Source organism: Syngnathoides biaculeatus, chromosome 3 (assembly GCF_019802595.1).
Source record: "Syngnathoides biaculeatus isolate LvHL_M chromosome 3, ASM1980259v1, whole genome shotgun sequence".
NCBI lineage: Eukaryota > Metazoa > Chordata > Actinopteri > Syngnathiformes > Syngnathidae > Syngnathoides > Syngnathoides biaculeatus.
The window spans coordinates 39,173,755-39,199,723 of NC_084642.1; the positions used below are offsets into that span (position 1 = coordinate 39,173,755).

At 41.8% G+C, this 25,969-nt stretch overlaps 1 protein-coding gene across 4 annotated transcripts in view; it reads right to left on the reverse strand.

Moving 5' to 3' along the window:
- ppip5k1a (diphosphoinositol pentakisphosphate kinase 1a) overlaps nt 1–25,969 on the reverse strand; it is a 182,785-nt gene that overhangs the window by 50,121 nt on the left and 106,695 nt on the right. For all 4 annotated transcript variants that reach the window (XM_061815774.1, XM_061815773.1, XM_061815772.1 and 1 more), the window contains exons 16-20: nt 25,046–25,167; nt 19,926–20,108; nt 19,684–19,825; nt 7,698–7,921; nt 895–1,022 (exon numbers count right to left, since the gene is read on the reverse strand). In XM_061815774.1, the coding sequence (XP_061671758.1) occupies nt 895–1,022; nt 7,698–7,921; nt 19,684–19,825; nt 19,926–20,108; nt 25,046–25,167 (799 nt within the window). The remainder of the gene's footprint in view (nt 1–894; nt 1,023–7,697; nt 7,922–19,683; nt 19,826–19,925; nt 20,109–25,045; nt 25,168–25,969) is intronic.

The following is a 25,969-nucleotide window of genomic DNA, read 5'->3' on the forward strand; positions in this document are numbered from 1 at the left end:
TAATATTATTTTTGTTTTGTTTGATGTGTTTAGATATTTTTTGTAAAAATTGGCCACAAAATGCCAGATAGTGGACGTTGTTTGTTTGATGAAACCATATCTTCAAGGAATCGAGTCAGATCAGGAAGCACTGGTGACGTGGTCATGCGCCGATTGTCAGTTTTGCAGCCGGGATAATGTGAATCACTAATCGAGGGAAGAATTGTGTAGGATTTTTAAAATTATATTTACAGATGTTTCAATGTGAAATCTGTGGATAATTTTGCTATTTGAAGAAACACTGAACCCTCATCTACTAACTTTTAATGTGTGCTCCCATGCCCATTTTTTTTATGTCATCTTTTAAGTCCCTGAAAAGTTGTCATTCAGGTTACCTAACAGCTTCCCTATATGAAAAATGAATTTACATTTCCATTTTACATTATAGTATATTCCTTTGTCCAACCCTGACTATGGAGTGTCTCCAGTTGTTTTGTGTGTGCATTTATTTTTTCATTTTTGTCATTTTCAAAGTGGGGGGTTCCATCTGACAGCAACAATATATAAAACCTGACTAATTATTCTCACTTTATATGATATAGTACATTCCTTTTTCCCCCAGATCGGTTATGCACTGAATTTGGTCTTCACTTCTGTCCTCTGTCACACCCAGATAAAGGGCAGTGTTGATTTTGCCGATAAAATGGGGGGTTTCAAAAGGCAATTAATCTAAAATGTACTGGTATTGTATTGCAAATTTCATTTTCTTGAGGAAAAAAATAAACATAAATCAACATGTTGGCAAACAATGGACCATTAAGACCCCATACCTTCTTAATTAAACATATTCTCTAGTGTCATCCAAAGCTTTGTACTAATCATTTACTTATCAAGGAGACTTTAGCATCTACTTACAGAGGGTGCAGCTTGTTGACAGACTCATCCTCATGAGTCCTCTGAAGGTCAAGCTGAATCTTTCTGACCAGTGGAAGGCAGTAGGCATATGCAATGTCCAGCTTTTCATCTTTATTTATGCCATATTCCTACAATTAAAAAAATATATAGGTCAGGAGCTGTAAAAGTAATCAATGTTCCCTCTAAGATGCGCAACTGCTTATTTGCGCACTTGTTGCACACTCTCAGCGCAGAGGAAAACAAGTCCAGCACAGTGAGCTACAGCCTGATGATTTTTTTTTAAACATGGCAGCACACTGCCTCTCACAAACGGTTGTTTCTCGGCCACACCCAGTGATCTAAAAAAAAAAAAAAAAAAAGACTGGATAGCGCATACCGCATACATTTTTAGTGGTGTGTCAATTGGTTGAAGCCAGTTGGCTGCCATCTTGGTGCTTCTAAAATGTGTGAAGGACATGGTTTACAGGTTGGATTGTGGCGGGGATTTTCCTCAAAGTTTGGCATGTAGAATTAAAACTGCCTGTGTTAGCTTGACATTTTTTCAGGTCTGGTAACATGAAGGATTTTTAATTCGACTTGGTAAGCTAAAAAAGGCTGAGTGCAAAGGAAATAGATATAACACCATGACTACCAAGAAACATTGCATATTACCTAGGGCCCGATTTCCATGACATGTTAACTTTTCTCAAAATACGCTGTGAAGCACTATCATCATAACATGGCAAAAAACTAAGCATTTTTTTGTCATAAAAACCTTAAATTTTAAGTGAAACTGTTAGATATATTTTGAGAAATAAGGACTTGTAATGGGAAAATACATCCTAACACATTGTTCATTTGTTGTCTCTGCGATGTCCTATTTCAGGCAGAAAATTTAAACTCATTTCTTCGATCTTGAAAATCAAATTAAATTTGCAGAGTTCTGTATTATGAAGTACATAAAAAATTTCCACTGATGAAGTTTGGGAAAATATTTACACCCCTTTTCGCAATAAAACGTCAGCCTATAAAGGTGAAGCAGAGAGTGAACATTTAACAACAACAAACGTTAACAAAACTTTGTTCAAGTGAATTAAGCTAATCAGAAAATAAAAAACCCTTTGGAAACAAACTTTAACAGTGTCAAAGTAAATCTTTCTAACTTACCTGTGGAATATTTTCTCACAGCCACGAAACTAGTGATTAGTGCACAGGTTGGCATCGTTGTTTTGGGAGTATCAAGATTGCGGATATCTGCTTTCGGCGACTTCAGTTTTGGTGGCCAATGAGCTATCCAGTCTTTTTTATAGACCAGTGGCCACACCGGGTCACAGACTCTACTTCCTAGTTTACCTGACAGCCCCCCATTTTAAATGGGTACACTCATATTTTCCAAACACCGGGGTATGTGAATAATAGAAGAGAAAGTGGTGAAACTGGATGAGATTTTCTCTTTTTGAGTAAAAAAGGTCTGGTCTGAAGGCAAAGTACAAACTGCAGGATGAGATGGTGTGTAATGTTAAAATTCCCCCTTGGCACAGGCTGATTGAGGATGAAAGCACAGACGATACATTGCCCATGAAACAAATTCTGTATTTTAAATATAGGATGCAACAACATTAACCCTACAACTGTTTGGGAGCATCATCCTACTGTATGTTGTTATGAGTGATTCTAGCAAGTAATTAAATGTTATAGTGTCTAGTGAACTTGAAAGTGAATGAACACCATATTACATACATGTTAACAAAAAAAAAGTAAAGAATTGCTGAGCTGCACATTGAGGAGTTGTGAGAGTGAGTTAGGGTCTAACCACAAGGGGGAAGGAGGTGTGTCAGTGAGTCAACGAGCCAGTACAATTCTAGGAGGGCCCCAACCACTAAGTCCCACCACTTCTACCACTATTGAAGTGTAAGAGGGCCCCACCAACCAAGACAGTCTAACACAGGAACCCACAGCCACCTTAAAACGGTCATCGCCCGCCAAAGTGAGCCGATGTTAAGCACCCAGGCTGAACAAAATGACAGGGCAGGCAAATTTACATCCTTTCCAAAAAATGTGAATATCAAGGAAAAGTTAATTAATTTACATAATTAAAAAAAACATTTTAATCCATTTTCTAATGAGTGCTCCAAAACTGGACCTTTTTTTTTTCCACCAAGCTGCTTGTCAATTTCTCCGTATCCCTTTGATTTTGACTGATAGTCGAATTATGACCAAACACTTAAATTTTGGTCTCATCTGAACACAAAACTCTCTCCCATGACTCCTCTGTTTCATCCAAATGGTCATTGGCAAACTTAAGACGGGCCTTGACATGTGCTGGTGTAAACAGGGGAACCTTCCGTGCCATGCACGATTTCAAACCATGACGTTTAGTGTATTACCAGTCACCTTGGAAATGGTGGTCCCAGCTCTTTTCAGGTCATTGACCAAGTCCTGTTGTGTAGGCCTGGGGTGATTGCTCACCTTTCGAAGTATCATTGAGAGCCAAGAGGTGATATCTTGAAAGGGGCTCCACTCCGATTGAGATTGACCGTCATGTTTAGGTTCTTCCATTTTCTAATAATTGACCCCTCCGTACAGGGCACTTAACCACACCTCCTGAAGTGACGTCACGCCACGTGCGCTGACGTCAGACAAACAATTAGCAAAAATATCGGCGCAGCACGAAAAGAATAGAGCGAAACTGTCCGATTTACCGGCTGATTTCTCACTCGCATTCTTAGCTAACAGTGAAATATCGTTGAAAAGCAGACAGCAGGGCTTCAAGTATTTCAGCGAGCGGTATTTCAATACTATTTACATGCATATTGACGGAGAAACCATTGATATTAGCGCGAGATCTTTCCAGAGTCAGAGGAAGACCGAGAAGCCACATAATATAATATATTATAAACCAAAGACGAATTCGTCATTGACAGTTTCCTATTTTCGTGTTACATATCACACTTGTGTGCATAATCTGTATATGTATCTGTATAGCCGTTTGTGAACCACCGTATGAAGGAAAAGCAGGCGAGGCTTGATTTACGAGTTGTTTCTCTCGTTTTCTTTGTGTAACGTCACGCGCTCCCCTCAATAATTATTCTTGAATTAGTGCCGAACCTACGTAAGTCCCGACCGAGTACGACAATCACCACTTTAGTGTCCTCAAGCATCCTTCCTTCAGTCTTGGTGTCTCGGTGCACGTCGAAGGCTTTTAGGACTGCTAGTCCGGTTTAGCTTAGCTAATTAGCCGCGAACAATGGGACACGTTTGTGCAGTCAGATCATGGCAAAATATCGCTCAACACAGATCAAGTGTGACAATCATTCACACGTAGCTATATTATGCAAGCGAAGAACTGCTAATTCATTTATATGAGACGTATTGAAAATCAAATATAGGGCATGCCTTCGTGCTAACACAGTCCGGTTTACCCTAGCCGCGTAGCCGCGTACAAAGCGACACGTTTGTGCAGTCAGATCATCACAAAATATCGCTCAACACAGATCAAGTATGTCAATCATACACACTTAGCAATGTTATGCAAGCGAAGAACTGCTAATTCATTTATATGAGACATGTATTGAAAATCAAATTTAGGGTTTACCTTCGTGCAAACATATCTGTTCCGGTTGATGGATTCAGTTGATCATGCGGTCTTCCTCAAAGTTTTATCCATCAAAGACATTTTTCGTACTCGGTCTTCTGTTCCGGTTGATTTTAGATGGATTCAGTTGATGATGGTGTCTTACACAAAGTTTGATCCATCAAAGACATTTTTCGTACTGGGTCTTCGGTTTTGGAAAGGGTACGAATTGAACTCCACCAACTAGCCTTTCAGGATACCTGTTGTCACTATTATAAAGTCCGTGACTACACCATATCTATTGTTCAAGAACCCAAATACGCGACTTTGGAAATCTTATCCCCAAGTACAAAATTTTGCTCTATGTAACATGGAACCCCACCTCTCTGGCAGGGAAGGAGCCCGAGCTAGTGTGCGAGGTCTGCGTAGATATAGTTGCACTTGCCTCCACACATAGCATAGACTGTCCTCTCTTCCACTCTGGAGTTGCCTACGGTGTGAGGTACTGAACAGGTGTGGCATTCTCGGCGGGACGCCGTTGTTGTCCTGAGGGCCTTCAATGCTCATCAGGAGAATGACAGTGAGATCTGGAAGGGCGTGATTGAACAGAACAGCCCTGAACATGAACGATGTTCTGTTAATGGACTTCTGTGGTCCTCACAAACTTTCCATAATGTACACCATGTTCAGTTATACTGGTGTCAATCTGTGCACTTGGCACCAGGGCACCTTAGGTTGTAATTCATTGATTGACTTTGTGGTGTGTTATCTGACTTTCAGATGCATGTCTTGGACACTCAAGTGAAGAGATGGACAACTAATGATAACTACCTGGTAGTGTGTTGGCTCCCATGGTGGGGGATGATGCCACTCTGACCTGCCAGACCCAAATGTATTGTGAGTGTCTGCTGGGAACAGCTGCCAGAATCCCCTGTCTAAAGGAGTTTCAACTCCCACCTCCAAGAGAACTTCACCCACGTCCCGGAGGAGGCTGGAGACTGTTTCCGAGTGGACCATATTCCATAATCCAGAGGTGTGGCTGTAAGGTGGTCGGAGCATGTCATGGCAGCAACCCTTGAACCCATTGGTGGCCTTCAGCGGTGAGGGATGCTCAGTTCCTAAATAACTTCGGAGTTCACCCGGCATTTCTAAAGGCTCTGGATGTTATAGTGCTGTCCTGGATCACACGCCTCTGCAACATCGTGCCAAATAGAGCCTTGAAATTGCATGTGTGAATGTGAGTGTAAATAGTTATTTGTTATGTGTCCTGCGATTAGCTTGTGACCAGTTCAGGGTGTACCCCGCCTCTCACCCAAAGAGAGTTGAAACAAAGACAGTGCCTCTGGATTGGTAGAATGGGGTGGTGGTCCTCATCCTTAAGAAGTTGAACTCCAAAGTGTGTTTCAAGTACAAGGGGATCACATCCTCAGCCTCTCGGTAGTCTATTCAGGGGTCCTGGATCAGAGAGCGCATCACAAAGTCAAATCTCGGATTCAGGAGGAGCAGTGTGGTTTTCGTCCTGTCTGCGGAACATTAGAACAGCTCTACATCTTCAGTCGTGTTTTTGAGGGTGCATGGGAGTTCACCCAACCAGTCTACTGTACATGCATTTTGTAGACTTGGAGAATGCATTCAACCATTCATCTTGGGGAGTACTGCAGTGTGTGGTTTGGGAGTGTGGGGTACCGAACCCACTCATTCGGGGTGTTCAGTACAACCTGTACAACCGGTGTTAGAGTTTGGGTCGCATTGCCAGGATTAAGTCAGATTTATTTTCAGTGAGGTTTGGAGTCTGGCAAGTATGATCTTTGTCATCGATTCTGTTCTTAACTTTTATGAACACAATCCCAGCTGAGGAGTAGCAGTCCAATTTGGTGGCGTCAGTATTACATCTTTGCTTTTTGCAGATGATGTACTGTTAGGTTCATCAACCCGTGACATCCCATTCTCACTTGCGAGGTTCAAAGCCGTGTGTGAAGGGAATGAGATGAAAATCAGTACTTCTAAATCTGAGAGCATGGGGAGTGCCCGCTTCAGGTGAGCGATGAAATTCTGCCCTGAGTGGAGAAGTTTAAGTTTGTTGGGGTCTTGTTCACGAATGAGGGAAGAATAGAATGGAAGATCGAAAGGCAGAATGGTGCAGTGTCTGCAGTTATGCAGAGTTTGTATCTGTCCATTGTGGTGAATAAGTTAACTTGAAAGTCAAAGTTCTCAATTTACCAGTGTCTATCTTCCTACTGTCACCAATGGTCACGAGGTGTGGGTCACGACCAAAAGAACAAAATCACATATAGGCTGGTTTCGTCAGCATGACTTTGCTCTCCCTTTGAAAAAGTATAAAAAGCTTGGTCATCCGGGAAAGTTTCAGAGTAGAGCCTTTGCTCCTACATGTTGAGACAAGGCTGATGAGGTAGCTCAGGAATCTGATTGGGATTCCTCAATGACGCCTCCCTGGTGAGGTACTCAGGGAACATCCCACTGGGAGAAGACCCCGGAGATGACCCAGGACACGCTGGAGAGATGATATCTCCTGACTGGCCTGGGAACGTCTCATGATCTTGCTTGAAGAGTTGGATGAAGTGGCTGGGGAGCGGGAAGTCTGGCCCTCCCCCCTAAACCTACTGGCCGCATGACCTAACCTCAGATAAGTAGAACAAAATGGATTGATGAATTGATGGTAGATTTTTTTGAAGACTCTAAATTGTCCAGAGGTGTGTGAGAGTTGTGAGAGTGAGAGTAAAGCATTATGTTTATATGTGCTGTGTGATTAGCTGGTGACCAGTTCAGTGTGTACCCCGCCTCTCGCCCAATGATAGCTGAGATTGGCTCCAGTATGCACATGACCATAGTGAAGACAACCAGAAAAAAAATTGAAGGATGGATGAAGGGATGGATTGAAGTCCATCATCATCCACGACATTTTTTTTTCTATTAACATTGATATTTGACTTAATAAAGCTCACTGATTACACCTGTGTGGAAATAATGTTAAAAAAAAATGTTAAAACAGCGTAAATCCAGCGTTAAACGTTTTATGACTACAGTTTCCAGATTTGAAACAAAAATTACTCTCAATGGGAAAAATCTGTTTTGAAAATGACCAGAACTGACTTATTGTCACAAAAGCAGATGGTGGTCATAATTAAAGTAAAACAGTAATACAAGTCCTTTTTTCCTCAAAAAAACAAAGACAAAAACATTTACTCATACTCTGACAATTAGCAGTGCATGAGAACTTCCTAAATCTTACCTGCGGGATCACAATGTCGGCCAAAGCACGAGAAAGTCTGAACAACTCCAGTGTGTCCTCCAAACCCAGAGTAGCATTATGAATGACATCATATTTTACACAGTCGTAAATGTCAGGTATTTTACTGATATCGTAGCGGCCATTTTTCATGCGGAAATCTCTCTCAAGTTTGGACCATCGCTGCAACATCAGCTCCAGTGTTTCACTGTGGTAAAGTTGCAGGTCTGAGGACAGCAAGAAAAGAAGGTATGCTGGTTACTGGTGCACCAATGTACACCATTTTAAGAAAACACAATGAATTATAAACCAACCTAAAAATTATATTTGTTAGCGCCGGTTTCCTCCCACACCCAAAAAAACATGCATTAATTGGAGACTCTAAATTGCCCTTAAGTGTGACTGTGTGACATTTGTCCATCTCCATGTGACCTGGGATTGGCTAGCAACCAGTTCAGGGTGTACCCTGCCTCCTGCCCAATGACAGCTTTAATTGGCTCCAGCACTTCTGCGACCCTCATGAAAGACGCATAAAAGTATTAATACATATCTAAATAGAGCTTTTTAAAGTACATAAAGTCTCTTTACATAAGTCACGGATCCCCGAGGATTCCTACCTTATTTTACGGACCACAAGCTGCTACTTTTTTAGGCGTGGTGAATCCTGCGTCATCTTTAAAGAGGAAGCTAAAACATTTTTTTGTCGATAGCAGCTGTGAGTTTAAATGTAAAACAAAATGTTTGAACAAAATGTTTAAAACATGGTCATTCCCTATAACGGACTCGGGTTTGGCCATGCACAGATTCCTCCAATGTATAGAAAAAGATGACTTCTTTCAGCATGCGTAGAAGAAGAAACTACTTCAATTGTGGATTGAAGAAGAAGAATCCAACCGAATTTCATAGAAGAAAAAGAAGAAAAATACCTCAATCACTTGTAGAATAGGACAAAGTTACCTCTAATGTGTAGAAGATGGTGGTAGTTTTTGGTGCCCTCAAAGCAGGACACAGCACAACACGCACAAACACAAAATATATATCCATCCATCATCTATTTTCTCAGCCGCTTATCCTCACGAGGGTCGTGGGAGTGTTGGAGCTAATCCCAGCTGTCAAAGGGCAGGAGGCGGGGAACACCCTGAACTGGTTGCCACACTTCGGGGCAATTAATGTTGCATGTTTTTGGGATGTGGGAGGAAACTGGAGTTCCCGTAGAAAACAACGCAGGCACGAGGAGAACATACAAACGCTTGAAATATATATTTTTAATTTAATTTAAAATCTTTCACAAAAATTGACCGCATGCAAAGGTCTTCCTTTTCAAAGGTCTGCCATTGGATTTTACACGTGAGAAGCAGAATGAAAGAATCCATTGTCATAACGGATTAAAAGGCTGGACCGCTACGTGAGGACAACAGCACAATTTCAGTGGTAACTCGAGATGAAAATGACTGAGAGTGGCAGGAGACTGAAATGGTGTGTAACAAACTTTCTGAGGCTCTTCAACTCTGATACTGTAGACGAGGACTTTCGTGGTTTCAGTGAACAGGAGGAAGATGAATAAGATCAATTACTTTTCCGTTATCTTTGAGCCCCTTGACTGCCATGTTACAGCCACTGTTTGGAAACAAGGTATGTAAATAAACATTTAGGTCTTTCTGTGTGAATCTCTAATTTCATGACTGTAATAATTGTGATCATAATTATCATACATCTGCTTCCAACAAAGAAATGCTTTGCTCTGCTCGAGATAACGTGGCAGCCTCCAAGCAGGAGAGAGCAAGAACAAAAACGTCTAATCATCACAAGTGTTAGAACTGCTGCCTGTTAAAAGAAATGATGACCACACATGCATTCAGAAATCTTCCACACATGCACACGCACATGAACAAACATGTACGCTTTGTTTCCAACAGTTTTGCTTGCCGTATCCTTTTTGAAACATCCATGTAAATAAGGGGCGTCTTAAAACTAAATAAAAACAGGTGCTGAGGAGAGGATAATCAGAGAGTGCAGTGGTGAATTGTACGAGACAGTTCCCCTCCTCTCTCATCGCGAGACTTGAACTGGTGTCTTTGCTTCCTTTTCTGTCCTGTTTTATGAATGTCTGATTGGTGAACCTGACATTTACTTGGTCCTTCGAGCCGGATCTCAAGATACCTGAGGTTTCCAGGGGCTGAGTCGACGTCCAGGCAAAGACCATGGCCACGGCACTTGAGACCCTTTCCGGGACTGAGCCTCGACTTTGCATCTGGAGGCTGAGGATTGATGAGAAGCCAAAGGAAGTAAAGGCATCTCTGGTGAGTAGGAAACTCCCGTACTCATGAGGAATGAGTGAAAGCGCGTCTGGGTGACTGCGGCAGAACCAAACCTCGAAAAAAACTAGTCCCTATCGTGTAGACTAGTCTATAAAACTGAGAAAAGGGCAAGTTGTGTCCTGTACGTGAGCTCCGTGAAACGTGTGCATGTGTAAAAGTGTGAGTGGAGGTTCGCTACCTCATTTGAACACGAAATTGAGTGACAAGTGTTTGAGGATGCAGACGTAAGAATTCTCCGCCACTTGTGGTAGAAGCTTGAGAATGACCTCAAACAGAACGTAATTGTCACCCTATTCAGGGGGAAGTCAGTACAGTCACCCTCGGTGAACCACTGACTCCAACAGGGAAAAAGAAATAGCAAAATAGTTGATAAATAGCAAAATTGTTGAAATTGAACATCTGGAAGAAAAAATTAATGTGTAAGGACGAGAAGTTTGTAGAAAGCCAATGTCCTACTAAAAGAAAACATCCAAATTTGTGGATAACACAATATGACTTTGCTGGCCAGCTCAACATACACACAAAAAATATATGTAGTTAACCTGCAAGACAAAATAAGAGAAACACACACAAAAAAAAAAAAAACAACTGGACTCAATATGATATGAAAATGGCCACAAAAGGTATCACATTTCATAAAGTTGATGTAACATAATTCGTCCAGGGAATGGAAGACTTGAGAAAATCTCACCACTTAGATGGTGTGGAAGTACAACACATTTGGATGAAAGCAAAGTACTTTCTCACAGCAGCAGGGAGTTCAAGGGTTATTATCGCGCACTTCTGCTAGATTTAGAAAAAAAGCAAAATTTTCTGCCATTGAAAGCGCAAAATAATACAGCAATGAACCATTTGAAGAATATAGAATTGGAATGACTACATGTTTTAAAGCAAACAGTGGAAGATCACACTCCAGGGAGTGTATCAAGGGCAATTAAAAATGCTCTTCATGCGAATTCAAATAATCCTACAAAACAATGGATTGAAAAACATTGGGTTGACAAACCGACTGACAGTCTGTCACAATACATTAACCAAGCACTACACACAGAAAGAGTGCTTAAAATAAGAAAAAGAAAGTTGACACCTTTCTGACAGAGGAATGAGAAATTTGTGGAGCTTTATGCGAAAAATTTAATAATTGTGGCCGCAGATGAGGAAGAGGCAGGGGAAGAGTAATGGGGTGGGGTTGCAAATTTGATGAAAAATAAATTATTTGCTAGTGTTGTGGAGAAAAAGGTCACATATCATGTCACTCCCCAAAAACAAAACACCCATCACCGCATAACTCGAGCAGCTATCTCCCCATAAATAAACAAATAAATGTCACAACTAATGCTCCCAAAATGCAACTTCTTAATTTGCCCCAAATGTTTGTTGGGAAGAGATGGCTTGCTGAAACTAGGACAAGGCTTAATTCCCTCTCTGACAGGAAATATAGAAGTAAAAAGAAAAAAAAGATTGTGTTGTTTGCACAGATCCAGATATTATGCCAATGCTATCAATTGAAAACGAATGCAAAAAAAAAAAAGTTGGGGATTCTGTGTATCCATTAACTTCTTTTGAAAAACAAAAAACATTGTTTTCTAATGGCGTGTCACTAGGAAATTTCACATGGATCAATTTGATAGGAATAGAAACAAATTGGGAATTTTATCAGCATTGATGTGTAAAGCCATTTTTGTGCCATTGCCATGGTGGTGCGGCAGTCACTGTCTTTGATTTTTTTACGCTGGATGCCTTTCCTGACGCAACCCTTCTGCATTTATTCGGAGAAAGAGCTGGACCCAATCCCAGCTAACTTCGGGCAGCGGCAGACTACACCCCGAACTGGTCACCAGCCAGTCGCAGTGCAGATGTCGACACCATCCCTGAGCAGGAAACGATCCCACGCTGCTTTCACTCAAAATGTCCCTCTGAGGGAAACCCAAACTACAACGTGGCCCACAAGAGAAATTAGTTTGACACCCCTGCACTACACCATCAGAAAAAAAAAAATGTAACAAGTTACTGTGCTTTAATAACTTTATTACTGCCATTTGTCTTTTCATCATCCTATGTTTATGAATTATCCTCTACTGTACATGCAGTTTTACCCGAACACTGGCATAGACTGAGCAAGAGCTGAATGACATGGACAAAATAGCAGAAAGAAACACGTGGATGCACCTAACACACCGTAAAAGGTCATCTCAGCTGAGTCACCAAAGGTAAAGGTGAGCAAAGTCCAGCATACGGTGAGTGCAGATTTATAGTATCTGAAAATACCTGAAGGCTGGTGAAGATTTAAAAGACAATTCACTTATTTAGGGGTGACTTGGTCGACATGACTTCAAAATGGCTAAATAATATGGTAGCATGTTGGGCTGCAACATTGACAGCCGTAACGATATTTTTGTTCATATGCTACTTTTGGACACCTGTAAAGCTGACAAAAATACAAAACAACAGAACCAATAATTATACTCAGTCAACTATGCCTACCACACATAATTTCTAATAACATTGGGAAACAACTATAAGGGAGTCACCGAGGCATGAGGGGAAGACTCCATGTGTGCCTCCCAATGAATCAGTTAAGCAGTTTTTCAATTCCTTGGCAGAGTCTAATTGCTGGGGATTCCATCGATGGGCTTATGCTAAAGAAAACCCCAATTTTCTTCTCACCATTTGCCAATTTAATGCTACCTTAAACCCGAATGCCATACAAAAGAGTATGTACACTATGGAGGGAGTATTTTAACTGAAAAAGCCTGAGGAACATTTTTTTAATTATTATTATTATCTTTTTTTTTTTTTTTTTACAAATGGGAAAAAAACTGGTTATTAATGTAGACTGCAGCTAACAAGGTAAACTATAGTTTCATCACATACAATGTGTGTCATTCCAGCAGAAATCCCAACACAGTGTACCCTGGAGGTAATGACTAAAACAACTCCTAACACCATTTGTAAGAAATGGAAAAGTGTTTATCCAACAACTAAGGCAGTAAATGTGAAACTGATATTTTCCACTAATATTGCATGTGCTAATTTCTCCTGTGTTAGCTTTACAGGGACAGATTTTAAGCTGGGAAGTCTCAGCAAAAGATGGTGTTATGATATTCATCTGCAAACTGCCCCACTGCTCTCATGCAGCGATGTGTGGTGGTGGTGTGGTGGTCAAAAGTTGTATGACACACTGATAAATGTAGCAGGAACGTGTGCACTGGTATCACTGCTCTTATCTGTGACTGTGTTTCCATTCAAAGCAGAGGATATACAATTGGCCGCATCCATCTTTGGACCTCCCCTTGGGTTCTCCCGAAGGCGAAGGTCCTCTTGGAAAGATGGAGAGCCGACATACATTGATGCAAATGGCATCCCAACTACATACCAGATGAGTATAAATTGGTTAACGAGATTGCTGCAGGATGGGAATCCATCTTGTTATGGATAACTCTGAATAATAACGTTGACAGAATCAACTACATACATTACAATGTACAGAAACTGGGTAATTATACGGAAGCAGGCTATAAGGGAACAACCAGCTGCAACCTCACTCATGACGTTCCAGAACTGCAGCATAGCAGTCGACATGTTCCTGGCCGAGAAGGGTGGCGACTGCTCTATGTTCGGTGACCAGTGTTGTTTATTCCAAATATCACAGCACCTGATGGGTCACTCACAAGGGCTATTCAAGGCCTCCGCACCGTGAATCACAAAATGAAGGAGCACTCTGGTGTAAACACATCAGCCAGGTCTGAGTGGTGGGGAAAAAAAAAAAAAAGTTTGGCAAATCTAAAAACTTGGTGTTCTCTGTCCTAGTTTCTATCGCTGTTTGCAGCTATTCTTGCATTGTGTTGATGCTGTTGTATTCCCTGCATAAAGGCATCACTTAACCAACTTGTAACCACTGCTCTTGCCCCGATAAATTCAAAATTGGCAGAAATATATCCACTATTGGCACAATAGGGTAATGACAGTGATATTGTTGACCACGGTGATGATGTTATGACTTCTCTTCCAGACCTGTTCGCTGATCCAGAAGATTACAAGTAATTAGTGCTATATTTTCCTCAGAGTCTAACTATGTAGAATAAAGCCGAAAGAGTGATCTATTAGATGATGTGAGGATTTGAGTAAATGTAGGATAAACGGGAGGATAATGTAGAAATAATTGTAAATAGAATTAAATAACTGCTTTTGACTGCAATGAAGAAATGCTTTGCTCTGCTCCAATTCAGTAACTGTTCCTGACTGCAATGAATAAATGCTTTGCTCTGCGCCAATTCAGTAACTGTTCCTGCTTGCAATGAAGAAATGCTTTGCTCTGCTCCAATTCAGTAACTGTTCCTGCTTGCAAATAAGAAATGCTTTGCTCTGCTCAAATTCAGTTACTGCTCTGCCTGCATTGAAGAATGCTTTGCTGTGCTCTAGAAAACTGGGTCGCAAATGTTGGATAAACAGGGGAGAAATGTAGGAATAATTGTGATCATAATTATCATACATCTGCTTCCAATAAAGAAATGCTTTGCTCTGCTCTAGATAACGTGGCAGCCTTCTAGCAGGAGATAGCAAGAACAAAAACGTCTAATCATCAGAACTGTTAGAACTGCTCCTGTTAAAGAAATGATGACCACATGTATTAAGCAATCTTCCACACATGCACACGCACGTTAACAAACATGTACACTTTCTTTCCAACACTTTTGCTTGCAGTCTCCTTTTTGTAACATCCATGTAAATAAGGGGCGTCTTAAAACTAAATAAATAGAGGTGCTGAGGAGAGGATAATCAGAGAGTGCAGTGGTGAATTATACGAGACAGTTCCTCTCCTCTCTCCTCGCGAGACTTGAACTGGTGTCTTTGCTTCCTTTTCTGTTCTGTTTAATGAATGTCTGATTGGTGAACCTGACAATGATAGTGAATACAGTATATATCCGCGGCCTATGATCAGGTATGGCTCATGTCAGAATTAAAATAAGAATCTGCTTTAATGACCAAACAATAACACAAGAAATTTGTCTCCGGCAGTCAGTGCTGACTTGGTATAACATTCAGAACAACAAACTAACAAGAACAAAGCTCAATACACATTCAATTAATAGGAACTATTCCTTGTCAGAGTCAGAGTTGTGCAAGATGCAGAGTCTTCTTTATTTAGAGCAGTTAAGAGTGTGTCAATGCCCCACATTATCTAAAGTTATATAGAGAGGCCTTACCTGTTCGCGGTTCACCATTATACTCCAGTGCAATGACAATTGTGCAAAAGGAGCAGTTTAAAGTGACGAAGTGTGCGATAGTTTACAGTATATATTACTAATGCCATCCATCCATCCATCTTCTTAGCCGTTTAACCTTACAAGGGTTGCGGGAGTGCTGGAGTCTATCCCAACTGTGATCGGGCAGGAGGCAGGGTACATTCTGAACTGGTTGCCAGCCAATCGCAGGATACATGAAGACGGACAATAGTAGCACTCACAATTACACCTAGGGTCAATTTAGAGTGTCCAATTAATGTTCCATGTTTTTGGGATGTGGGAGGAAACTGGAGTGCTCGGAGAAAACTCACACAGGCACGGGAGAACATGCGAACTCCACACAGGTAGGGCTGGAATTGTATCCGGGTCCTCAGAACTGTGAGCCCAACGATTTACAGCTGCGCCACTGTGCCGCCTTACTAATACTAATGTATGAAAATAAAAAATAAAAAAACACTACACAAAGTGGCCGTGGCTTAGTATCCCGTGTGCACACTCGTTTGGAAAATACAGGAGTTGATCCTGCAAGTAGCATATTCTTTATGACCTCATTAGCTGTAGGTTGAGGAGGGGGTTCTCTCCTTTTCTCTGCGGTGTAACAAGCAGTCGGTCCGTACCTGACCTCGAAGAGTCCAGCCCAGGGGTGCTCAAACTTTTTTACCTCAAGATCTACTTTCCAAGCAGCCAGGTTCTTGGGATCTACAGACAGGGGTTGGTGGGTGCTGCCACATCTGTGCTAGTTGCTCTAAAGTCCAGACTGGAAGCTGAAATGCATCAACAAGTCCAATTAGGATGTAGAAGTATAATGGGCTGATGCGGAGGCTTGATTAGCTGACCTCACCGCTGCAGCTGAGGCTGCACAGTTGCACTCTGCAGATTGTGGAGAATTAAACTATGACAATGACAAATAAACACAAGCCCCCATCGCGAGGGAACTAATTTCTAGGGGTCAACACGACCACTTACAAGATGCTTATGCCAAGATCCCTGATTTAAAAGCTAAAATTGTAAAATTAGCTGACTGACCATCTAATGACCACATGCTTGAGTTATGGGCTGAGCAGCAGCAACCAACTCTGCTCCTGATTGAAGCAGCCAGTGACATTGAGTGTTCGAGTGCCTCACTGAAACAACTGAAACACTCAAACAGAAAGCTCTAAAGAGATGGAACAGTCCTATAATCACAAGACACAGCTGGCAGTCTGGGAGATGGAGCTTGTATGACTATAGGAACAGCTCCAGGACCAAGAGGGTGAGTTAAGCCAAGTCAAGCGCAAGCTGCACTTAGGTCAACAGCTATCTCACACCTCCCTGACTCATCCCACTGCTGCAGCTGATAGACAGCCTGGGTACCTTCCTCACCCGAAGTGCCATAGAGCCCTCCAAAACATCTCTAGTGTTTGGGCTAGAACTGACCTTCACGATGCTGTGCGACCTCCAAAAACGTACCAGGCCCACCAGCCACTGCTCATGTTTTTGACTCACCCCCGACTCTCCCTCCACTGATCGCTGCTACAGGCATGAAGTTAAAAGACTTAAAGTGGTTCCCCGGTTTGAAGCTCAACCAAATAGTTCACACGACATAGCTGCGTAGCTTAGAGACCTCAAATTGTGCCGTAAATGATTCCCTTTCGCAACTATGGAAGACAGACTGTACCCAATTAAAGTTACATCCAGCCGAGAAGTCAGAAGCTTCATTGAATGGCAACTGGCTCATGTGCTCAACAATTACTCAACCATTGTCTCAAGAATGGGATGATCCAGAGGCTACAACCAACTTATTTCCAGCCTTCCTAGTGAAACAGGAGACTTGAGACACCCCAAGCTATTACTGCTGGTTGCGTAAAGTATACTTTGTAAAATTACATGAGACATATATAGAAGAGGACAAACGTTTCAAAATGTTTATCAAAAACCTACACCCAAACACCAGCCAGGCGTAGCAGCGTCCCAGTGAACATTGTCCATTTCCCAATTGTGTGAGGTGGTAGCCAAAGGTTTTGCGAAGGAGAAACACACTCACTCTAAAGCAGGATTCTTAAACATGCGGCTCGTGGGTCATTTGCTGCCCATGAGATGATATTTTGTGGCCTCCACCTTAATATGAAAATATAATGGTAGTGCAGCCCTTGAGTTTTATATGGCTGGCACTTTTACAGTATTGTGTGCGGAGCTGACGAGTCGACCAACCACGGTGGGGTCGTGGCTATCGGGGGTGTGGCATCGACCGGTGTGATGGTCTGAGCACTCCCCCGCGCTGAAAAGTCTCCTTGTGATCAATGCGCATGCGTTACTAACGTAGGAACTCTGGGTACAAAGCAGATGCTTACTGGGAAATCACTCAGTCTCATAGTTACCCTTCTTCTCCATAGATGAAGCTAACATAGGTTAGAACCTAACCCTAACTCTAACCTAACCTTAAAACAAAAGTTGATTAAAAAAAAGATATACACATATATGTACGTTAATTCTGTTCGTCTTTCTGACACGTCCATAGCGAACATGAACACTCGGTGACAAGTTGTCGAATGGCACATGTTGAACCATGGATGGGGATGTTTCAGAATGGCCGGAAGTTTACAAAATATATGGGCATGCGCATTACTCACGAAGAGACTTTGCCGCACCGAGAGCGCTCAGACCATTTTCATGTTACAGCAGCGTTGCCAAGGAGTTTTTTTTTTCAATAGGTTTTGCACACAAGTTGTAAGCACCAATGCCCTTCATCTTATTTTGTTAAAAAAAAAAGATTGTTTTTAATTTTTAGTTTAAATTCCACACAGATGTGCACCAAGGCTGCAGTCCAGCCTCAGCCAGACTCCGCCTCCAGTGGCCCCAAGGTAAATTGAGTTTGAGACCCCCGCTCTAAAGCACAAGACTGAGCCACCTTATTCGCAAATGGACAACCAGAGATGGATTTTGATGGCGCTACATAAAACACGCGCGTACCTGACACACAACATTTTGGGAATGCTAAACCAGACAATAAAAGGAAGTCATTTAATTCATACAACCAAACACACCCTGCATACAACAATGGTACTTGTAACCAAGAAAGCCAGTCCCATACAAAATCCAAATCATGGAATGACTGCAGCTCAAATTCACATCAAACTTTCACGTCAAAACAGGGTACGGACTATGACCATCTTAAATCAGACAGGTCCAAACGCAACAGTAAAATGACAAGTGACAATTGTAAAAAAAGGTTCCCGAACTAAGCACTTCCAAAGGGACTTTGGTGCCATGGCAGATAATTACTTGAGTTTCTCTGCAGCCTGACTAAAGATGAAAAGCATGATCCCTCATGAGGACGAGGCCGGGCTCAGTCGAAGAGGACCACTGAGGATACAACAGGTCAACTAAGTAACCTTCATTGTTCCCCTACTGACCAGCCAAGTACCTCTGCAACCCAGGTCGACTCTGCGACTCCTTTACCTCGACACCCCTGTAACGGATCACCTTGTGACAAGCAATCACAAGACACCTCACGTACCATCCTAGTTGTTCGATGAGACCAAAGCGAGGCCCATGACTCGTGCCACAAGGCTACTAAACCACATTCTGCCATTCTGACAACTTTTGGGTGAACCAATCGCTGAAGGTACTTCCCAGAAGTTCGAATTGACTGTCACATATGAGCTCATCTGCAAAGCTCTGATTGACCTAGCAGCAGACATCACTGTTCATCCCCCACTGTGTTCAATCAAGCTTTGATAGTGCCACAAGCGAGTGGCCCCAACCTCCAATGGCAACACTGCACTCTTAACTATCCGTGCATATTCCATGACTAACACAGAGTTAAAGGAAAGCTCAGGTCATTGCTTACGTCGACGAAATGCCAAAATTCCAGAAAAAAAATTATAAATAACTTTAATGCACTTTTTTATTCAAGTAATCACATTTTTGTATGACCGGTGTCATTTTGAATATTTTTACGAGATCACATGAATTAAAAAACAGGAAGTGTTGTATCCTGTGCGTAAACAAAGGCTTGGTTGCAGATCAATTCCTACACAATTACATAGCTGATTTCTCGGATGTATCCTCATCCGATGAAGAAATAGCAATATCGGTTGATCGGGAAGACGGAGGAATACGTCCATACAGATTTGAACCTGTGGCTGTAAATGTTGAATATTTGGATGGATCTTCTTCTGACGGGAATGACGCAGACTCTGACTATTCGGAGGCAGACACGCGGGTATGGAAGTAAATATGTGCCACCAGGATTTTAATTTGAAATGCCAGAGAAAACAGGATTTGAATTTGAAATGATTCTGGGAGAACCGGAATGTTAGTCCAAGTTCCAATCGGTTCTAGATTCTTTATGCCCAACCCTAGCCATGGGTCATAAATGATTTGTTTGAGAAAGTATCTTCTCTTAATCTCGTGACTCAAATAATGAATTAATGAATGACTGACCAGCTGATTTGGGATCCTCCATTCTTTTGCGGATCTGTGCAGTAAGGCTCTGGATGAGTGCATAAACTTGGTCACAAGTGCCCACTGGGTTCTGGACTATTTTCATGGAATTCACCAATGATGCACTACATGTTGGGGCCAGCTGGCACATACAGAAACGTACACAGTTCACACATTGTTAATTTAATTTAATTATGTGTACAGGAGGGGAAATTGTCCCATAATCATGTTAGGCAACTCACCCGGTCATAGTCTTCATCTATAAAGTCCCTGTCTTTCTGTAGAATCTCATGGAGTCTGGCTTTGACACGATGCTGACAACCACTCAGCGAATCACTGTCGCTATCTAGCAGCCCGTTCATGTTAGCACTCTTCACCATCTGCACTAGAATGGGAGTCAGTTCACCTTCCAGGGCCAGCAAACCCTGACAAAAAGAAAAATATTTTTACACTTCATACATTGAACCAAAATTTCATGTAAAAGCAATACAGTGCAAGATCTGAGTGTCCCAACTTTTTCGTGATAAAAGCCGTCAAGTGCCCTAATTTTTGCTTTGACATGCAAGCAAACAACGTCCCCATAGAGTGAGTGCTATATGGGGCGAGGGTGTCACTTTGACTGATATAATTGGTGAATGTTCTTCAAAAAAGAGGCTTCAAGTTGTACAGTAACACTAGCAGGTGGAGTTTACTTGAAAGCTATAAAACTAAGAGAGTGCCATGCATTTTAAACAACCACAACCTCCATCAAGAATACGATGGAAAACACTACAGCCTTCTCCCCCCACGAGTCCCGAAAATCTGCGAATAATTGATGCAGTTGTAAAACACCTATGTATGATATGTACTCTATTTTAGGGACCATGAGGCGCACTTAAAAGCCTTAAATTTTCCCCAGAATGGATTGGGGGGGTTTATAATCCGACACACGTGATGTATCCACCATGTTCCAAAATCTGTAAATGTTTTGGAGTGACTATTTCAATTAATTACAACCAAACAGGCTGGTTACATAGATAGCATAAATGCAAACATGTGTTATCATGCATTCTAATACATGGTAGGGCTCATGAGGTAGTGAGGAACAATTGCACTTTTACATATTTAAGCAGAAGTAGCTTGCATTCCCCCATACACTGACAGTGTAGGCAAGTCATTAGTCAACGTTGTACACAATTAAGGTTCATATCAAGACTAAACTTATCATACCACAGCAAACAAAATAACATAACTAGCAAATAATAAAACAATAAAAGGACTGAATAAATGACAGAAAACATGTTCTTTAAACACTATTGACATCTTAAGTGCCTCAAAACATCCTGGAAGCCGCTCACAGAAAATGTGAGACTTTTAAGTGCACCTTATGGTCGTAAAAATATGGTACATTATTGACGCCTGTTGCATTAATCCAGTTCTTCGCAATTATTTTCTGTCACGCCCCCCCTAGCAAGAAGAAAACAACCATTCGCACCCTCCCGCCCGCGACTATAAATATAATTTTTCTATGAAATTGTAATATGTACAGTTCTGCATAACATTGTATGCTTAATAATATCAATGAAGATGAAAAATAAATTAGAGAGATCGTTAAACTTCCAACTAAGAGAAGAAAGAAAATTTATTAACTGCATTAATACAATGTTAACACAATGACGGTTGACTCAATTCCACCAATCAAGCACATTTAAAGGCACATGCATGCAAATGAAAAATGCAGCCCTATGGGGGCACAAACCAGTGCAATCTGTAGGCCGGTCCCAAGCCCGGATAAATGCAGAGGGTTGCGTCAGGAAGGGCATCCGGCGTAAAAACTGTGCCAAACAAATATGAGCGTTCATCTAAAGAATCCCATACCGGATCGGTCGTGGCCCGGGTTAACAACGCCCGCCCCCGGCACTGCTAACCTGCAGGGCGTCGGTGGAAATTCAGCTACTGTGGGTCGAAGACAAAGAAGAGGAGGAAACCGGATCCAGCGTCAGAAGAAAAAGAGGAATGCACAGAGCCTACAACTGAGTGTGGGGACTTTGAATGTTGGGACTATGACAGGAAAAGCTCAGGAGTTGGTTGACATGATGATTAGGAGAAAGGTTGATATTCTGTGCATCCAAGAGAGCAGGTGGAAAGGTAGTAAGGCTAGAAGTTTGGGAGCAGGGTTTAAATTATTCTACCACAGAGTAGATGGGAAGAGAAATGGAGTAGGGGTTATTTTAAAGGAAGAGCTGGCTAAGAATGTCTTGGAGGTGAAAAGAGTATCAGATCGAGTGATGAGACTAAAATTTGAAATTGAGGGTGTTATGTATAATGTGGTTAGCGGCTATGCACCACAGGTAGGATGTGACCTAGAGTTGAAAGAGAAATTCTGGAAGGAACTAGATGAAGTAGTTCTGAGCATCCCAGACAGCGAGAGAGTTGTGATTGGTGCAGATTGTAATGGACATATTGGTAAAGGAAACAGGGGCGATGAAGAAGTGATGGGTAAGTACGGCATCCAGGAAAGGAACTTTGAAGGGCAGATGGTGGTGGACTTTGCAAAAAGGATGGAGATGGCTGTAGTGAACACTTATTTCCAAAAGAGGGAGGAACATATAGTGACCTACAAGAGCGGCGGTAGAACCACGCAGGTAGATTATATTTTGTGCAGACGATGTAATCTGAAGGAGGTTACTGACTGTAAAGTAGTGGTAGGGGAGAGTGTAGCTCGACAGCATAGGATGGTAGTATGTAGGATGATTCTGGTGGTGGGTAGGAAGATTAAGAAGACAAAGGTAGAGCAGAGAACCATGTGGTGGAAGCTGAGAAAGGAAGAATGTTGTGCGGCCTTCCGGAAAGAGGTGAGACAGGCTCTCGATGGACAACCGAAGCTCCCGGAAGACTGGACGACGACAGCCAAGGTGATCAGAGAGACAGGCAGGAGAGTACTTGGTGTGTCATCTGGTAGGAAAGGGGAGAAGGAGACTTGGTGGTGGAACCCCATAATACAGGGAGTCATACAAGGAAAGAGATTAGCGAAGAAGAAGTGGGATACTGAGAGGACTGAGGAGAGGCGAAAGGAGTACATCGAGATGCGACATAGGGCAAAGGTAGAGGTGGCAAAGGCTAAACAAGAGGCATATGAAGACATGTACACCAGGTTGGACACGAAAGAAGGAGAAAAGGATCTCTACAGGTTGGCCAGACAGAGGGATAGAGATGGGAAGGATGTGCAGAAGGTTAGGGTGATTAAGGATAGAGATGGAAATGTGTTGACTGGTGCCGGTAGTGTGCTAAATAGATGGAAAGAATACTTTGAGAAGTTGATGAATGAAGAAAATGAGAGAGAAGGAAGAGTTGAAGAGGCAAGAGTGAAGGACCAGGAAGTGGAAATGATTACTAAGGGGGAAATCAGAAAGGCATTACAAAGGATGAAAAATGGGAAGGCAGTTGGTCCTGATGACATACCGGTAGAGGTATGGAAGCAATTTGGAGAGATGGCTGTGGAGTTTTTGACCAACTTATTCAACAGAATACTAGCGGGCGAAAAGATGCCTGAAGAATGGAGGAAAAGTGTTCTAGTTCCCATTTTTAAGAACAAAGGGGATTTTCAGAGCTGTGGGAACTATAGAGGAATAAAGTTGATGAGCTACACAATGAAGTTATGGGAAAGAGTAGTGGAGGCTAGACTCAGAACAGAAGTAAGTATCTGCGAGCAACAGTATGGTTTCATGCCTAGAAAGAGTACCACAGATGCATTATTTGCCTTGAGGATGCTCGTGGAAAAGTACAGAGAAGGTCAGAAGGAGCTACATTGTGTCTTTGTGGATCTAGAGAAAGCCTATGACAGAGTACCAAGAGAGGAACTGTGGTACTGCATGCGTAAGTCTGGTGTGGCAGAGAAGTATGTTAAAATAGTACAGGACATGTATGATGGCAGCAGAACAATCGTGAGGTGTGCCTTAGGTGTGACAGAAGAATTTAAGATGGAGGTGGGACTACATCAGGGATCAGCTCTGAGCCCCTTCCTGTTTGCCGTGGTAATGGATAGGCTGACAGATGAGGTTAGACTGGAATCCCCTTGGACCATGATGTTCGCAGATGATATTGTCATATGCAGTGAAAGCAGGGAGCATGCAGAGGAACAATTGGAAAGATGGAGACATGCACTGGAAAGGAGAGGAATGAAGATTAGCCGAAGTAAAACAGAATATATGTGCGTGAATGAGAAAAGTAGAGGGGGAAGAGTGAGGCTACAGGGAGAAGAGATAGCGAGGGTGGATGACTTCAAATACTTGGGGTCAACAATACAGAGCAATGGAGAGTGTGGTCAGGAAGTGAAGAAACGGGTCCAAGCAGGTTGGAACAGCTGGCGAAAGGTGTCTGGTGTGTTATGTGACAGAAGAGTGTCTGCTAGGATGAAGGGCAAAGTTTACAAAACAGTGGTGAGGCCGGCCATGATGTACGGATTAGAGACAGTGGCACTGAAGAAACAACAGGAATCTGAACTGGAGGTGGCAGAAATGAAGATGTTGAGGTTATCGCTTGGAGTGACCAGGTTGGATAGGATTAGAAATGAGCTCATTCGAGGGACAGCCAAAGCTGGATGTTTTGGAGACAAGATTCGAGAGAGCAGACTTCGATGGTTTGGACATGTTCAGAGGCGAGAGAGTGAGTATATTGGTAGAAGGATGCTGAGGATGGAGCTCCCAGGCAAAAGAGCGAGAGGAAGACCAAAGAGAAGGTTTATGGATGTGGTGAGGGAAGACATGAGGGCAGTTGGGGTTAGAGAGGAAGATGCAGGAGATAGGCTAAGATGGCAAAAGATGACACGCTGTGGCGACCCCTAACGGGACAAGCCGAAAGGAAAAGAAGAAGAAGAAGAAGATTCTGTATATGTGTGTATATGTGTGTTTGTGTGCATGCGTGTGAGACTTTGGCTTCCATACACTTCATAAACCAGTTAATATATTTACAGTCCCTTCTGTTATATTTTTATGACTACATTTTACAAAATAATGTTAGTTGTCTTAGTTTGAGGGTTTCTGGCAGCAGCAGCCCAGAAACCTGTCTGATGTAGAGAAGATCTGTGTAGAGGAGTGGGCCAAAATCCCTCCTGCAGTGTGTGCAAAAATCGTTAAAAAAAAAATCATACATTGTGATTTCTGGGTTTTTCTTTTTAGATTATCTCTCTCACAGTGGACATGCACCTACGATGAAAATTTCAGACCCCTCCATGATTTCTAAGTCGGAGAACTTGCAATATGGCAAGGTGTTCAAATATTTATTTTCTTCACTGTATGAGCATTTTGAGACAGTCAAAGAATAACAAATATATCTAAAAAAAAAAACACTGTATTGCAAAACAGATTATTACATTTCTTAGTACCTTTGCAAAAGCTGCAGCAGTCATCTGCACTCTCCCTTCATCCGATGCATATATCTTTAGGTCATGTCTGTAGGTGCTATGCAACCGCAACAAACCACAACCAGGAAAGCCAGCATAGTCGCCTATAAAAATATTGTAACCAAATCAATTTTAGCAATGAGGCAACGCTAATTATGAACAGATGTTGCTTACACACCAATTGCAGATTAGTGCTGTCACAGTTGAATAATAATCATGATATCAATTATTCCATCAATTGAACAAATAATCAGACAAAAATGTATTTTCATGTTTAATGGAAAATCCTTTTTGATTACTGTTTATTAAACAGTTTTTGTTTATTTGGTATTGTTTAACGACTTGACAAGCCCAAATAAGAAATGATTGTCGTATATTAGACAAAAAGGAGTGATGTATTAGATAGCCAATATTTTTGTAACAGAATTACTTCTAGGGTATTGATTAATACACTTCAGAGGCTAAGGCATAAAAACAGCTTCAGAATAGATTAGACCTATTTTTCCACAAATTGATTAAGCTGGGAAACGATGTGAAAAAAGTTTTCAATTACCTTAATTTCTCGTGTATAATGCAAATACATGTAAAGTATGATATACACCCACAAAATTCCCTAAAACCCTACTGTATCCTGATATATAATGGATTTTTATAATGCATGGTTTTGCTTCTACCCATACTATCAAAACTTGTCTGTAATTTTTTCCCCCAAAGAATTATTGTGAAATTACACTAAAGAAAATAAGTATTTTAACACCCTGCTATATTGCAAGTTCTCCCAGTTAGAATCAAGGAGGGGTCTGAAATTTTCACCATATGTACATGACCACTGTAAGAGAATGACTCCAAAAAGAAAAATCCAGTATGCACGTATGATTTTTTTAAACGATTTATTTGTGTGATACA